At 39.8% G+C, this 18,136-nt stretch overlaps 1 protein-coding gene across 4 annotated transcripts in view; it reads right to left on the minus strand.

Moving 5' to 3' along the window:
- Window positions 1-14,253: 14,253 nt before the first annotated feature.
- Window positions 14,254-18,136, minus strand: part of ATL2 (atlastin GTPase 2) — a 52,534-nt gene continuing 48,651 nt past the window's right edge. For 3 of the 4 annotated variants that reach the window (XM_040623122.1, XM_040623123.1, XM_008700217.2), the window contains 3 exons: window positions 17,639-17,710; window positions 16,548-16,979; window positions 14,254-14,459 (listed from right to left, as the gene is read on the minus strand). In XM_040623122.1, the coding sequence (XP_040479056.1) occupies window positions 14,340-14,459; window positions 16,548-16,979; window positions 17,639-17,710 (624 nt within the window). In that variant the 3' untranslated portion in view covers window positions 14,254-14,339. Of the gene's footprint in view, window positions 14,947-15,043; window positions 15,059-16,547; window positions 16,980-17,638; window positions 17,711-18,136 lie in introns of all 4 variants that reach the window. The other variant, XM_040623125.1, reaches the window with a different exon arrangement.

An 18,136-nucleotide genomic window follows, 5' to 3' on the forward strand; every position in this document is an offset into this window, starting at 1 on the left:
TATCCAAGATCTACAAGAACTTCTCAAACACAATACGTGAAGAAAACAAATAAACAAATCATGGAAAATGGGCGAAGATATGAATAGAACACTTTTTCCAATGATAACATACAAATGGCTAACAGACACATGAAAAGAGCGTGTATGTTCAAAATCATTAGCCATCAGGGAAATCAAACCAACACTAAAAGATACACCATGCCCGTGTCAAGAATGGCAAAAATGACAAGGCAGAAACGCAATTGCTGGAGAGGATGTGGAGAAAGGGGATCCCCTCCTATCATTGTTGGTGGGAATGACAAGTTAGTACAGCCACTCCTGGAAAAAGTGTGGAGGTCCCTTAAAAGTTAAAAATTGAGCTACCTATGATCCAGCCATTGCTACTACTGGGTATTGAGTATCCCAAGGATACAGAGTGTGAATTGAGAAGAATGATTAATGTTCATAGCAGCTTGTGCACAATAGCTAAAGTCGTGGAAGGAGCCAAGATGCCCTTCAGCTGAAGATGACTGGATTACCGGGAGAGATGAAAGGTCCATAGTAACTAATGGAATATTACTCAGCTATCAAAAGAACAATGTTTCTCAAGCATTTTGCTGTACAACATGGATGCACTGGAGGAGATAATGCTAAGTCGATAGGTCCGAGAAGAACAATTATCATATGGTTTCTCTCATCTACTGAGAAGATAAGCAGAACTAAAATGGAAGATCGGTAGGGGAAGAAAGGGATAAAGAAAAGGGGAGTAATCAGAAGGGGGAATGAAGCATGAGAGACTATGGACTCTGGGAAACAAACTGAGGGCTTCAGAGGGGAGGGGGGTGGGGGAATGGGATAGACTGGTGATGGGTAGTAAGGAGGGCACGTATTGCATGGTGCACGGGGTGTTATATGCAACTAATGAATCATCGAACTTTACATCAGAAACCAGGGATGTATTGTATGGTGACTAACATAATATAATAAAAAAACATTTAAAAAAAAGAATCTAGAACATTACATGGCCAAGTCTGAAGGCATTTTGGAGTTTACTTAGCTGCTCCTACTTATTACCTCTGCATTCCCCATCATATTCATAGGTGAGCCAGAGACAGATGATTGGAAATCACACACACACACACACACACACACACACACAAATTTTGAAAAAACTCGTGGCTGGGGTTATCCACATTTCTTAATCTTTTTAGTCTTTCTTTAATGAGGTCAGTGGGAGGACTGTTATTTATGTTCCTAAAGCACTGGCATATGAAAAGCGGGCGCCTGGCGTCTGCCTTCGGCTCAGGGCCTGATCCCAGGGAACTGGGATCGAGCCCCGCATCGGGCTCCCTGCTCAGCGGGAAGCTTGCTTCTACCTCTCCCACTCGCCCTGCTTGTGTTCCCTCTCTTGCTGTGTCTCTCTCTGTCAAAGAAATAAAATCTTTAAAAAAAAAAAAGAAAAGCATGAAAAGCATGGGCACAGGAAAGTCAATGGTGAGCAAGATAAACATGACCGTATCCCACAGAACTTACTGTCTAGTGGGGAAGAGAAATAACTCCACAGAATATGAGATGTGATTGGCTCTCAGATTCACTAGAAATTGATTTATCCCCTCCGCTTCCACGTCTCCTCACCCACTAGCTCTCTAGGGAGCCATACCCAGACAGAGCTGGTGCCGTTTTCCTGAGTTTGTCCCGTAGAGAGTAACTGGAGGGCCGGGGAAACCACAGGTTAGTGGTACTGGTTGGAAAAAGTTGTCTACTCAGGTGATTCTGCTCCCTCTGACTCAGATTTTCCTTTTCAAAGGAAATTCTAATAACTATCTTCATACCTCAAATGAATACTGACTGCTTTAAAGCACCCAGCAAACCTAACATAGTGTTAAAAAGTCCAAAATTAGAATATTCTCTTGAGGCCTTTGCCAAAAATTGAACACCCCACAAACCTAATCCTTTCTTTGTTTCTGCTCCTGATATCATTCTTGTGGCCATAACAGCATGTAAAACACACATGCACACACACTCATACACACTCACACACACATTTGCTTTCTCTACATTTCTAAAATCTCCTCTTATTCACTCTCAAAATCTGAGGACGTAGACCTCCTGTTGCGGAAATAAGACAATTAGCTGACGGGAAGCATGGTTTCTTTACCCACTCTCCGCAACAGCAAAAATGCAACCATGGTTCAATTTGAGCAAACACCTAAATGAAAATTCATAGAAAACATTAAATTAATATTAAATCCATTGAATAGTCTATTTTTGAAAAGCATTCAGAGTAGAATTCCTTCATTTGGCAAGCTTCTCTGGCAGCTCTTGCAGAAAAATATTTGCTCTGAAAGGTAAAACGTTTGGCTTTTTCCCAAATGTGTCACCAGCGGTACCCCAGGTCAGATAAGCAATGAGCAAAATGCAAAACCAGTTTCCAGTTTCCAAAGCTAAACTAAGTAACAATTCTACTCCGCTAAGCCTGAAATGCGAGGCCGCCACAAATGATTTTGGAGGATGGACTTCATCTGCCCCCTGCTGTACTCTAGGTAAATGACAGGACTTGCTAACAGCAGCAGGAGATGGGGCCAAGTTAGGCAGGGCCTGGTACTCCTTGTAGAATATAAAGGCTGCAGCAAAAGGGCCTGTGCCTGGGGTTCACCCCTGTGCTCCCAGCATGTGGCAGGGTTGGAATATAGCAAGCACTCAATAGATACGTGCTGAATGAGCAAACATACAGGTGGGGAAGATGGGCTTACCCACTCTGCAACGGCATCATACCAACAGCATATTGGCCCAAGGAAAAAAATAGTGTGAATGTTTTGTGATTCTTTCTTCCTAAATGTTTGAAATAAACTGGTAGCAATCAGCATGCCTGTTGTTCTCTAATAATTCCACTGAGCTAAACAAAATAATAAAATTGGAATCTTCAGACTTTAAGGATAAAGACAGATTTTCTAAGTGTTACTGCCAAGAAATAAATCTTTGAGAGCTTAGGATCTAAAAGCCATGAGCTTAAAAAAAAAATATATATATATTTATATTTATAAAAATATAAAATATTTATATATTTTTTAATTTTTAAATATTTATATACATTATATATATTTATAAATTTATAAATATATACAAATATATATTTAATAAAAATATTTTATATTTTTATATATATATATATATATATATATCTTTTCTCCAAGATGGCAGAACAAGTTGAGAGATCATGAAGTTCTCTCTGTTATCTTTCCTCCTCTTCTCCAGAGACCCCAGTTTCTATCGGTCCTCCAATGATTCCCCATACATCTATCTCTCCGGGAGTAGTAAAGGCAAGGATGGGACAGACAGGCATCATCTTTAGTGGGAGGTATTTATTGACTATGAAAGAAGTCATGTTGGGGCCAAGAGTTGGACATGGGATATACCTATGTACTCACCTGGAGAAGCTGAGGCTTTTCACTGAGAAGTCAATAAGTAAGTACGTGCAGAACCGTTCTACAGGGAATATAATGAAGTGCCAATGGATGTGATACAGAAAATGTCCAAGAAAGAAATGTTTCCACCAAAGAATTATTTCTACCAGTTAAGACAGGCACTTAACCAGTTCAGGTTCCTTATACCATACCACTAAACAAGCAAATAAAATAGGGGCTGGGTGGAGGGTGGGGTGACTGTTTACCATTTTAGCTGAGGCCATTGATCCTGGCTAGTAAGGGAAAATAGGATTGGTACTACACGAGACAGGAAGGAATGTTTGGAAACTATGGGGTCCTCCTTGTCCTGCCTTGTTTAGGGGTGAAAAATAAGAGAAGCCTAGAGCAACTCTAGAGAAGTAGAGGGCCACCAAGGCCGCAGGTCCCTCAGGAATAAAAGCGTGTGGTACTCTACCAAGAAAAGCCAGACGAAATAGTGGCCGAAGGCAAAAGAAACATGGATTGGACAAACATCAACTATGGCCATTTTTCTCCATCCTTGATGAGCTGTGTACACAAGCACGTATGCTAATTCTTTCTTCTCCCTCTCCCCAACCCTTCTATAGGGTCTCCGTTGATTCATTTTACATTTTACCCACAGGTGATAGGGTATTAGGATGGGATTGTGTTTAAATTAGAAGAATGAACATCAAACCAAAATCCTGAATTTAGAGTTGGATGCAATAAATTAAAGCTTAGGCCTCCCCTTTTGAGGAACGACTCGCATATTTTGTAAAAGAGATAGTTGCCTCGTGTGAAGAAGACTGGAGATTCATTTTTTCCACAGCAGTTACCACAGTCTAACAAACCTTATAATTCACTTTACTACACTTGTTATTGTCTGACTTCCCTACAAAGGCTGACGGTTTTGTCTCTCTTGTTCATTGATGTTTCCTTCATGCCCATACCTGGGTCTGACATACGGTACCCAATAAAGATTTGTGGAGTGAATAAACTGAATCATCAAATGAGTCAATGCATTATCGAGTGAGTGAATGAATATTGCTTCTACAACGGCTCCACTCCTACGAACACCACTACAACAGCCCTCTTTCTTGGCCCTTCCAAGTCCACTCTCTGTATTCATCTGGTAAAATTCTGCCTGGGGAAGAAGTGAGATTCAGAGCAGGAAGTTACTAAGCCAACAGCATAACGTTTTCTTATCAAGAATAAAAAGCTATTAATTCTCAAATGTAATTTTGTTTGGGGGGGAGGTAGGAGAAAGGGAGGGTAAGGGGAGGGTTCTTTTCCTTGTTCATATTAAAAATGCCCTGTTCAATGACACCCCGTGACTCAGCCAAGATGCACAATTCTTAAAAGGATGAAGAGGTAAGGCAAATGGATCCTTCATTTTTGAGGAATCTGTGAGGTCTACAGATCTTGTGCCACACGAGGGCAAGCCCATGAGAAGTTAGTTCAACTTCGTGTAGCGGATGGCGGGGGGCTTTGCCGATATGAAGATATTTATAAGATAACCGGGAAAATTTGAATGCTGACTGGATATTTGATACTGAGTAGCATGGCATTCTTTTAGAAAAAATAAGAATACTGTGGTTGCTAAAAATGAAAGTCCTAATGTTTTAGAGATACATACTGAGGTATTTATGATTGAAATAATATAATAATATCTGAGATGTCCTTCAAAGTAACTGAGTCTGGGGATAGGGGAGTGGGAGCGCACAGATGAAATCAGACTGGCTATGTTCTGGTAACTAAGCTGGTGATGGGTACGTGGCAGCTCATTATACTGTTCTATTTTATGTTTGAAAATCTTCATAATAATATCTTTTAACATCTCTTTATGGACCTTTACATTAACTCCTCACTTAATCTCCTCTCCCTGGCACCACACCCCCTCAGTCAGGAAAAACATAGTCCATAGGCACACAGATTGACACCACAAACAGCCCAGAAGGAATATCCCGACATTACCTCAACAACAGCTGTTTGCCAACACCCAAGGAGTCAACTTCCTTAGGAAATATTACTGAAGGCAAACCAGTGTGAAGCTTACTTGAATTACCTCAATTTCTTTCTCCTCCCTGGAGCTTCTTCTCCACTATTCTACCTACACTGCTCTTGAAAGATTTAGGAGAGTTTTTCTTAATGTGTGTATAGTATCTTTTTAAGCATCGAAGATATCTGCCAAATACTTTTAGTTGATATAAGACTGTTCTTTTCAATACTGTTTATCCATTTACTTTTCAAGACCCCTCCAAGTTTGTGATATGAGGGTGTTTACATGACCATTTGCTGTGGCAGAGAGACTGTAATTGTTTCATCCAAGAGCTCTGTTAAACAGCCTCACTATATGTTTAAAAGGAGTGTTTGATACAGTAAATGTTAACTAAATTGAATTTAAATTAAAAATTAAAAAAAATAAAAGGAGTATTTACAGTTCTGACAATTCAAGTATTAATAATACTGTGTTCTGACTCTACCAGACACGCTTCTAAAGTTGACGGTTGAACACAGAACCCCTCTCCTCTAGAAGCTAACATACTAATACAGGAAGACATATAATATGCAAATACATGATCAGGTACCGAGAAGAAAATGCTAAAATAGAGTAAAGCAATGGAGCTACTGGAATAACAGTGGTGAGGAGACATCTCTGAGGAGGTAACTAAGGTTTGTGTCAAGATCTGAATGATGAGAAGGGAGATCTGACAAAACAATGTTCCTAGTGGAGTAAACAAGCATCGAAGCCCTGAGAGAGTCTTCGTGTGTTGAAGAGCAGAGTCAGCATGACGAGCGCAGTGAATGAGAAAAAGGGAATTTGAGCTCACAGCGATATGCGAGGGCCAGCTTCTCAGCCGACGTAAGGAGCCGGAGTTTTATTTCAGCAGCAAGGGGAAATCACTGGAGAATGCAACAGCAGAGTACGATCTGATTCGCTCTTTACAGGAAGAGTGGTCTGGCCACTTTGGGGAGAACAGGCTCTAAGAAGGTGAGCACACCAGTTTGGGCTGATGACAGATGACCACGTATGACCGGAGTTGTAGCAGGGAAACTGGAGAGAAGAAATCAGATTCAGGGTATGTTCTGAAACAGAACCGAGGAGCTCAGGGTAGGTTGAATGTGGATATGAGAGAAAGAATAGAACTGAAGAGAGCTCTTAGACTGCTGACTGAGGCAAAAATGCTTTTGAGCAGACTCAGTTGGGGATCCGTATTTCTGGTCTTGGCCTAAACCGACACTGACATACAAATGGAGATATGGTGTGGTTCAATACAGTCTGAGTGGGAGCTACCGACTTGATAGTCACCAGTGTAAAGACGGTGGTTATGGGATCCAACAAAGGGCAGTGAGTAGGAGAGAGACCAGTGAGGTGAGAGAAATAATCACAAACGCATTTGAAGGAAGTCAACTACGTCCGATGCTGCTGACATACCATGCTATTAGACTGTTAGCTTCGACGACGTCTTGTAACCTTAATCTAAACTGTTTCTGTAAACTGGTGGAGGCAAGCCAGCCTGGAGTCAGTTCAGATGAGAAAACAGAGGCAGTGTGTGTATATATCTTTCAGAAAATTTTGCCGTGAAAAGTGAAAAAATAGAACCGTAGCTAGAAGGGACAGGGCAGGCTAAGGGATTGGGCGTGTGTGTGTGTTTTTGAAGTTGAGTGAAGTTAAGGAATGTCTGAAAGCCAAAAGATATGATGCAGCAGAGAATTTGATCGTGTGGAGAAATGCAAAGAAAAAGGCTATTTGCAGGATCATAGTCCTCATGAAAACGGATTCCAGAGTGCATATGGAAATGTAGACCTTCCATATGAACAGGGACACCAGCCATTGTGTAACAGAGAGAAAGACAGAGCTGGGGGCACTTCCAGAATCACACTCATAGATCAGCTGTGGCAAGATAAAAATAATTGTCTTCCTGCATGCATTTTTATGAGATATAAGGTGAAGTCATCAGAGCAGAATTAGAGCAGGGAAAGGATTTTAATAATCTGAGGAGCAAGAAAGTAAAAAATAGTCCCTCAATTTACCAGAGAAGTGTGGTCAGGTTGTTTGGCAGGGCTGGTACCCATTTCAGATCTGTGGTCGTGCAAGGTAAGGAACTTTAGCCAGCGGGCTCATGCCACTTTCTGCAATAATATTCAGCGGCTAGAGAAGAGGTACAAGTAACACAACAGGGCCACGGATGTGTATAAAGTGCTGGACCGCTGCGTCCGGGTGTGCGGGGGGAAATGAGATGGGGTGACATGCACAAAGAAGCAGTGGGGCCAAAGGAGGAGACAGATTTGAGGATGAGAAAATGTCTTGAAAGGGAATACAGGAGTAAAGGAGCTGAAAGGATGAGGAGTGGTTGCTGTCAGAAATCTAGCTTTGAGTTCCACAGCAGGAGGCTGACTTATGAACGGATGATGGAGTGGGAGGAGATATTCTTAGAGCTGAAAAAAATCATGGTGTGGGATGGGGCAGTTATTGGAGGGAAGATTGCCAAGAATGACCACAAAAGGAGCAAAGAGACAGTAAGCAAGGTGCTATAGTTATCAGTGCAGGAGGGGGCGGTGATGGGGAAGCCAGTAGATTGCCCACAGTACACTGGGGTGATGAGTGGAAAATTCTGACAACTCTAAAGAAGCTGTTTTGTTTGTTGTTAATAGAAAAAAAAAAAGATCTGAAATCAGCAATGGAGCGCATGGGTGTGAGGAACACAAGCCTTGAGTGGGATGCATCTGAGACATTCAGTTGGGAACGTGGAAAAGGAAACCTGGTTTGAGTTCAGGAGAGAAATGAAGAGAAAACACACAAAGAAATCAAGTTTTAGGCAAATTAGCAAATAACAGACTGGATTACATAGAGCACAGAGAAAGGGGCGGGAAGGCAGGGAAAGGGTAAGTTTGGGGTAAGAGTAGATAGTGGTTCTCGGTCCTACCTACACAACAGAACCACCTGGGGAACATTTAGGATACTAAGGCCTGGGCCCAGACCACCTGGATCACAATCTCCAGGGGTGCTATGATCCTGATACATAGTCAGAGTTGAGAACCACGGACTTAAGTGATATGAGAAGCAGTGTGAAGATGAATGACTTCATTTTCCGATGTCGAAAGGAGGAGACAGTAGTGGGCATGAGGGGTTGGTCCTAACACTGGTGGCGGGACGGTATTCTCAAGTACTGCTAGAGAAGACGGAATCTGGTACAAGACTCCTAGAGGGCAGCGACTTTACCTGCAGGAGTTTGTTCCAATCTCCTGGTTACTAACAGAGAGGTGCACGAGACGCAGGGACAAGGTCATCCACTGCTGTATTATTAACACAGCAAAAATGAAAATGTCAAATATGCAACGTTATGAAACGTGAAAGTATAAACATAAAGAGTAACAAAATAAAATGTAGCCATTTAAAAAACTTAGAATATGATTTACTGTCATAAAAAAAGATTCAGGATATATTAAACAGAAAATGCAGTTTCAAAAAAACCATTATATATAGCAGGGTATCAATTCAAGAGAGACTGACTTTTACACACTAACACAGATAACAGACTGAAAGGCCTTTAAGAAAGGTATCAGTGTTCATCTCTGACAAGTTCAAAGTACTAAGGGTGATTGTTTTTTATATTTTGAAAATTTCTTGCACACAGTTTACATGAATAGAAAAAAGACTCTTGTTTTGGGGGGGCGGATTGTTTAAAGAAATGAGTTTACAATCAGTCCCAATTCCTACTGTTTCCAAGAAGAATTTGGTCTGTCTGGCCCAATCTGTTTCTGGTGACAGGAACATGACACAGACTTTGAAGTATTCAGAAAAATTATCCCAAACTTCGAAATAAAACAAAAGACAGCACACCCTGTCCTTTCAAATTCATACAGGGACACTGCTTAACATGCCTGCCAATGAGATTTCTTACCCTAGGGCAGTGGTTCTCAAAATGTAATCCAAGGACCCCTGGGAGTCCCCAGTAGACTTCTGGAATTCTGGGAAGATCCTCCCTTTCCAACTACATAACCGTGTGAGGCCAGATTTTCTTCATATACTTCAACCCAAACAACATATTGCAACATACGAATGTGGAAGCTGATATGAGAATCCAGCTGTCTTCTAAGCCAGTTAAATGTTCTATTTGCAAACATGTAAAATAATGCCTTTTTTTTTCCCTGAGAGAGAGGTATAGAGGTATTCTCTCCATTTTATAGATGAAGCAGCAGAGGCTAAGCTGTCACGTAGTGTTTACTTTACCCAAGTTCACAAAGCATGAAGGGGGTGCTGGGACCAAAGTTCAGTTCTAACTCCAAGGTCCATCTCCTTTTCCCGGAATTGAAATTTAAGTATGCTTCCAAGTTTTTAGGTAGTCTTCACGTTTTGTGACTGGGAAGTCTAAATAATGCCCAAATGATCCCCACCCCACCCCCCAAAAAAGTTAGTGATGGACAAGCTTCAGGAAGTCCTTTATTTATCATACTACTGGCCAAATAAAAGCAGCACATGAAGCATTAAACAAGAAAGAGTACAAATTTTCTATTCCTGCTTCCCAGACACCCTTCACATTTTCTTATTTGACTCTCCCACCAATCCTGTGGTAGGGGAAAACTCAAAAAAGAAAAAAAAAAAAAGAAAACTATTAGCAGCAATCCAAGGTCTAATATTTTCTCCTCAACTACCCTTAGAAGAATCAAAGCAATCACATGAGCATAAAGAGTTACTTAGTGGCCTAGGAAAATGTCTGTTATATGGGGGGAAAAAATCACATACAGGGTAACTCTTTGTGTAAAATAAATATCAGGAGTACATTTTATGCTTACATAGATGTGTCAGTAAGCACAGGTGCGATTTCAACAGCACGCCAGATAATGGTCACCTCTGAGGTGCACGATCAAAAGAACAAAATTTCACTTCTTGTTTCGTAAGAGTAATATTATGGGTGATTTTCACCTTGTTTCAGTATTAATCAAAGTGTTCCCTCCACCTTTTGGTGCTTTACAGAATGCCACCAAGACAGAGCTTTCTTCATAAGAACATTACTCGTCTGTGTCTGAAACTTCATACTGATTGAAAAAAAACCCAGAGGCGTGTAGTAGCATCGTCGTTTGCAAGCCTGAGGTACCCCGGACGCTTTCTTTGATAAGGTGTTTGCCTACCAATCTCACAGGACTGTTGTATGGAAAGTGCCAAGGCTATACGAAGGCTGTGATCCCCTCTTCTCAACCTTTTTGTACATACCTTGAGGCACTTTTGACCTGGTCAACTGCTAGCTTTGGCTCCGAAGAACCCAGCAAGTCACAAAACCAACAAAACATACAGGAGTTGTATTGTACTGAAAGATGTCAGGGGTAGATCAATTCCTCAACCTAAACTCCAGCGAAGCCCGTATCTGAAGGAGAAATCCCTAGCATCTAAGACTTGGATAGAGAAAGTAGTAATTCTCTGTTCTCCTTGGAAAAGCCCTAATTTAGCTTTGTTTGCCCAGGAGGCCTATTGGAAGATTCCCCAAAGTTAAGTTCCATGACGGAGGCTCCAAACTGAATCCAAGAAAGTCATCTGGTTAGCAAACCCTGGGAGATTAGTAAACGCTGGCCATGAGAAGATGGCTGCCAGAAGTGCAGCTGACCGCTCTCCCAGCTGATTTTTACCATCATCCCACAACTATGACAGGAAAGGGAAAACAGGTGCACAGGTCGACTCAGAACAAAGTCTGGGAATTCAACCATGAATAAGGACTAACATTGTGGAGAACAGACCCAAGCAAGCTCTATTAGCAGATAAGCAGCTAATCAAAAGTTAAAAGGCTAAGCAAGTGCTTACAGAGACTTTGTGAAAAGCCATTTTCAATATTTATATAGTGCACCACTAACAGCACCACCACACTGTTTACCGAAATTTTGTGGTATGTATTTTTGACAGGTTCTTAACCAAGTTAAGACCAAACTTTTAATCCCAAGTAATGAAACAGCATAACATCAACAGCACTCACACCTTCAGCAAGGATGAAGCTCCTAGTCTGTCTAATTCCAGAAATAACTAAAGCCAAGCCCAGGCCAGAGTTCTCTGAAAATATAACCCTCACAAGTGGAATACTGCTTTTCAATTCTACAAGTAGAGCTAAGTTCGGTGAAGTGAGGAGGACTAGCTATCTTCAAGAGAAATATATGACAGGGGCACCTGCGTGGCTTAGTTGGTTAAGCATCCCACTTTTTTTTTTTTTAGATTTAAAAAGTCTCGGGGCGCCTGGGTGGCTCAGTCGTTGGGCGTCTGCCTTCGGCTCAGGGCGTGATCCCGGAGTCCTGGGATCGAGCCCCACATCAGGCTCCTCTGCTGGGAGCCTGCTTCTTCCCCTCCCACTCCCCCTGCCTGTGTTCTCTCTCTCACTGGCTGGCTCTCTCTCTCTGTCAAATAAATAAATAAAATCTTTAAAAAAATAAAATTAAATAAAAAATTTAAAAAAAAATAAAGATTTAAAAAATCTTCAAAAAAGATTAGCGAGAGAGAGAGATAGCAAGAGACAAACAGTGAGAGAAAGCACGAGCAGGGAGGAGAGGGAGAAGCCGGGAGCCTGACACAGGCCTCAGTCCCAGAACCCTGAGATATGACCTGAGCCAAAGGCAGATGCTTAACTGACTGAGCCACCCAGGTGCCCAAGCTTCCCACTCTTTGATTTCAGCTTAGGTCATGATCTTGCGGTCGTTGAGATCAAGCTCCACACTGGTCTCACTGGGCATGAAGCCTGCTTGGGATTCTCTCTTCCTCCTTCTACCTCCACACCCCCACCCCGCTCATGCACTCGTTCGCTCTCTCAAAAAAATTATATATATATATGGCAGACTCAGTAGCAGGGTCGTGAATGATTGTCCCTTTCACAATAAGTAAATTATTTGTGTCTTAATTAGGAAGATAAATCACTTGTCATTAAGTATTTCTTTAAAAAAAAAACCTTCCACGTTATGTGGGTTACTACAAAATTGTACCACCGAAAATATACTAACAGCAAAGTTAGATCAGTCAACAGTTTTGAGTATGTCTTTAATCCCTTTTATTGCTTCTTACTTAACAATTACTTTCAGAGCCTTCCAGCTGAAACCAAAGTGTTTCTTCTTGGAATTCTTTATAGAATTTTATCTTCTTTTGGAAAACACATTCTCTAACAAGAAATACTAACAAATCCATGGTCTAGATTTCACAACTCTTTTGTTTAAAAAAAAAAAGTAAGCTGTGTCTTTAATTTCAGAAGAATTGCTATTATACAACAAATTTTTATTTTTTCATTCATAAAAACAGTCCACAGCATTCATAAAACAGGGTGTTAGAAGAAATAAAAAGACTTTTTCAAGTGGATTCTTTGTTTTAAGAACAGATGAGTTGGTAGCAATTTAATACAGATGGAAACAAATACAATCTATATAAAAACAGGATTTGAAAGGAGGAGGGGAGATTATATCAACCAAAGTAAATTTAGAGCTTTCAGGCATGCAACTCAACATCTGAATTTTCTTCACTTAAAAACCAAACTAGGTGCTTTAATAATAGATGTTTATAAAGAAGGCTACAAAAATATTGCAAAAATGTTAGCCTTACATATACCACAAAAGAAAAAAAAAAGAGAGAAAGAGGGAGAACAGAAATGAACAAATCCCCAGTACACCTAGGCTAATCACAACAGGTTTTCCCTACCAGAGACAGACAACGAAGAATGATTTTTACAAGCTTAGCTTTGGGTACAATACCTTAGAGCTCTCACTTGGGTGTTTCCTGCTCATGCTCTTTTCAGGATAAACAAACAGGGTTTATGTAATGGCATACATACTTGAAGGATTCCTTAAAAAAGAATCACAAGTTTCATTTTATATATACAACAAATTTTTAATTATGTACTGAAAATAAATTACAGGAAATAACTTTAAAATGCAACAGAGGACAAAGTCACGATAAACATTCCCACTGAATTCCCTTGGGGGGGGTGAGATTGCAGTGCTCAAGGAAGATAAATATCACAAATATATCAAAAACTTCAAATTGTCTATGCATTCACACACTGACAGGAGCCACAAACATTCCTTCACAGGGACTGTACTTAGCCTACCACAGAACCAGATTTTGCCATAAACTACAAAACTTTTAATACAAAATCGTATTTATATATTTATAATTCATATACATGCCCTATCTGTGATTTTAGAAAATAAAAGCTACACACTGTACAGACACTCTGAACTCATAGCTGTAGGCAACATTTTTTGGATGGAATTTCTCCCCCAATAAAATTAATGGCATATTTTATGTACATGAAGGCTAAACTGCATAAAGACAGTTCAGTTTCCCAGATATGCATCTCCTTTTAGGGCAGGTTTATAAATTTAAAAAGGCAAGACAAATGTACACCTCAGAATCACTTGCTTAGCTACAAGAGTTGTCATGTAATTTCTGTGAAATTTCTGATACATGCACTTACGTAATACTGGTACTGAAGGCAGTAAAGCAATATATACCTTTAATGTAGTGGCTCAATAAAGGCTTCATTGTCATTCTGATCTGATTCTTGATACAGTGATTCGTAACTTCACTAAAAATTAAAATTTCAATGGGACACTGGTGTTAAAAGAGACTCTAAATAGATTTCTTAAAATATTTCCCTGAAATATCCTTTTACACAAGACAAATTTCACTAACATTAGATTAAAAGGAAAAAAAAAAAAAAAAAGAAAAGAAACATGGCACAAACGTGCATGACAAACTAATGCTCCTCAGCCAATCTCCGTGTCTCAGGAGCCAAGAACAGAATGCTTAAAACCAACAAACAATTGTCACACTCTGTGGCAGCCATCTGTGAAGCCAGTTATACTAAACTACTTCTACAGTTGATCGTAAACTTTGGTTTATTTTTATTTGAGTTCTCATTGTACAGCAAGCATGAAAAGAAGGGAGAGTGGAGTCCGTGAGGAGATGAACTGTCAGTCTGTCTGTAATCTGGCATGATGCGACACCTGGTCGGTCAGGCCTGCTTTGATAGAGTTTGTTACAGACCGCCTTATGTTCTCCTCCATCAAGTTATCACCCAGGGGCTTCAATACCTGTGGTATGAGAAATGCGCAAAACAAATAAAAACATGAGGTAAAAAAAGTTACATATAAAAATAGATATAAAAATTCAATTCAAAGCAATGAAGAAAATAACCAGGAATGTGGGAAATAAAAAGATGCTTCTCCCAAAAAAAGTTATGACGCTACAAATAATGCGGTTAGACATTTGATAATGCAACACAGACTACTTTCCTCCTATTCAAACCATTTACAATCCCTAGGAGACAGATGTGCAATTCCATACCCTATATGCAGCATCAAATCTGGTAAGTATACAGCATTTATGCAGACCGGCCCAGACGGTCCTGCTTATTGTCCTACATGTATAAGTGCGAACACTTCAGATAGAGAAAAAAGTTAAAAATACTGTCTAATTTTTCTTCTTGTTATTGTTGGATGACAGTCTCTGTCGCTGTGCTGATGAAAGAGCACGATGGACCATTCGACGTCTAGTAACTTCAAACAGTTTGGAAAACACCTAAAACATGGAGTGATTCGTTAGGACAATGACTCAGAGTGCCTTAAAGTTAAAGAGTTTAAGACTACAAGAATCTGAGACTTTGTGGGTTTCTCACCTTCCTGGGACTCCTCTGAAGCAAAAGAAAAGAGAAATGCAAGAAAATTTAGGCAAGGTTTGTTGACACAGCACAGCTCTTCTCTGACTAGTGATCAACTTACCTTAACTGCACTGAAAATAATTTTACACACTTTAGATTCTTCAATTGTTTTGTAATAATGGCACCTCTAAAGTCCTAGAATCAATGCTATAGAGGAGAATGACTGGTTTTCAAAATAAGACACTGCACAATGATTAAAATTCATGCTGCAGAAAATTAGTAATGGTCCAAAATTTTAAAGTAGATAATTATTGTTTAAAAGTGAGACTGTTGATCGCTTTTAATCCATTCTCTTGGAAGATATCAAAGGAATATGAAGAGTGAGGTTTTTTTTGAAATAAAGGGTTAAATTTAACAAATATCCAAACACAAGCTTCCAAATCAGATCCAAATAAATCGAGCATTTCTCTGAAGAATAAATACAAAATCCAAATTAATATAGTGGGTCACTTTATAAAATAATAATGACATTATTACAAGAAAAGTCAATACTCAATCAACCTTCTTCAAAAAATGATTTACTTCTTCAGTATTCAAATTTAAAGCCCAAACCAACATCAACCTGCATATCCTAGATCTTCTAATAAGCCCAATACTTCATCAGCCCAGAAATCATATCTGAAGATGCCTATTATACTGTCCATCAATAACAGCTGCAGCTCTCATTCTGATCCTCGATACGATGCTCAAGTACTTCACGATCATCATTTTAATGACAACATCCTTGAGTGGAATTTTCTGAACATGGGCAATTCCAGCGCACAGTTGGCTAATACACAACATGGCTTTCCTTAGTAGATTCTTGTCAGGCCCGACTCTGAATTCTGGTTAGAGGTAAAAGATTATGACGTGAATTCTGGCTGAGGTAAAAGATCACGACCAAGAGAAGCTGGTTCTCTTGTGGCACTTTGCTTTGTTCATTAGTGTTTCCACAGTACAGAGATCAAACAAAATTCCTTTGGGAAATGAAATCCCTACAGGATTGTTCCTTGTCATGCCTTCATGGAAGGCAACAAAGACCTGAATGCCATCCAATATTTTCCCTCAAATATTAAGCATGCATTGCTTCTGCCAGTATTACTACAAGACTTCTTTTGCTTTCCTAAAACACTGCACTTCCAAATTTCTTTTCTTTACACTGACTATATTTTCTTTCCTCTAAGAAAAAGTCCTTAGAGACTCTGGCCCTGCCCATGGTCTGGCATCATCAGGCCTATGACTAAGAATCTATCCAAAGGACATTACAGATTTCAGCCAATCAAAGCACACTATAATTATGACTTTAAGAAAAAAAATTCTCCAGGTCATACTTTATATTCAGATTATACAACCAAAAGAGAAAACATTCTTTTCACATTCCTCATATAAAGGAAAAGTAGGTGTGCAAATACTGCAGAAGAAGAGTGGGGAAGTGTCATGGGAATGAGATTAGTCACTGAAAAACCAAAAGATAGATACCAACCTGTTCCCATAGTGTTTCAGCAATCTGATCAATCATTGTTCCAATTTCTCTGAACTCCCCAGAGTATTTTACATATGCCCAAGTACAAAGAGATGTCAGTGCTAACCCCATGATAAGGTTACACAAGACGGCTATAGAGTTTAGGCCAATGAAGCCAGTCAGTCCTGAGATTATATACATAGCAAACATGACTGCAAACAGTGTGGCAGGAGTACGAGCAGCATAGAAGATATTTTTGCCATCATTGTGCTTTATAAAATTTGCATAGGTTTCTTCAATTTCAGCTTCAAGCTGGTCCTGATAACGATGGCAGAATTCATCTCCACCCATTTTTTTTACTGAACGAAACTGTTTAATCGCCACTTCCTTGAGATCCAGGTGTTTTCGCTCCAGATCTGAAGGTGCAATGTAAGGCTTGTCCCCACCACATACCTGTACAGACAGGATTACAGAAGGACACATTACAAGCTAGAAATAATTCACACTTGAAAGAAGCTCCCTATTCATAGTTTTCAGTCTCAAAAAGTCAAGCCACCTACATGGTTGAGTTTTAAACTTGTTCATAATACCCCATACATAATCATAACTTATTTCTTGTATGTTTAACTGACTCGGGCAAAATCAATTTTCCAAGTATGACTAATACCAGTAGAGACAAAAACAATTACACCACAATCTGTACCTGACTTCACTTGACCCACCAACACACTATTAGAATACAAAAAGACCGCTAGCAGAGAGTGGGTAAAGGTGAACACAGAAAAAAGGTACTTTAATGTTTGAGTTAGCAAGGTTAGCACAGAAGTTGCTATTGTCCTTAAACTAATATTACATCAGAAGCTACTAATAAGAGTGCTCTGAATCATGTGTCAAAATTATTTTAGTACGATTTATGTAATAACTTGCCACCTGTATCCTGCACTCTAACCATGTGAATTATTTTCTTAGTTTATTTCCAGCACAGATGATAAAGGGGAATCAGTGAATGATATAACATGACAATGCATAAGGAGGGCAAACTGGTTCAATTATTTTAAATGTAAAAATTCTCCATCTCACTTCAGCGTCAAATTTAAATGTTGGTTACAAACCTGCTCCATACTTTTGCAATAGATCTCTCTTGCTCCTGCTACTGCAGCAAGATTATTAGCTTCAGCTGTTGCCTAAAGAAAATAAAACAAAATGTGCCAATTTTATGCAAAAGATACTCGATGGCTCTATAAATTCTGATTAACACAATGAATTACATACAATGAACAAGCCTGAAAATGAACCACAGAAAATCCTTTCCAATGGAAGGGAACACCAGTATAAGAGATATAAAAATTGCTTCTAATAGGACTGCCTGTCTAATTTTGTTTCGCTTAGGTTTATTAAAATGGGTATGTAGGGGGGTCTGGGTGGCTCAGTCAGTTAGGTGTCCGACTCCTGGTTTCAGCTCAGGTCATGATCTCAGTTAGGGTCATGAGATCGAGCCCCACACTGGGCTCTGTGCTCAGCACAGAGCCTGAGATTCTCTCTCCCTCTCCCTGCCCCTCCCACTTGTGCACACGCGCGTGCTCTCTCTCAGATAAATAAATCTTAAAAAA

The sequence above is a fragment of the Ursus maritimus genome, unplaced genomic scaffold (assembly GCF_017311325.1).
Source record: "Ursus maritimus isolate PB19 unplaced genomic scaffold, ASM1731132v1 scaffold_6, whole genome shotgun sequence".
NCBI lineage: Eukaryota > Metazoa > Chordata > Mammalia > Carnivora > Ursidae > Ursus > Ursus maritimus.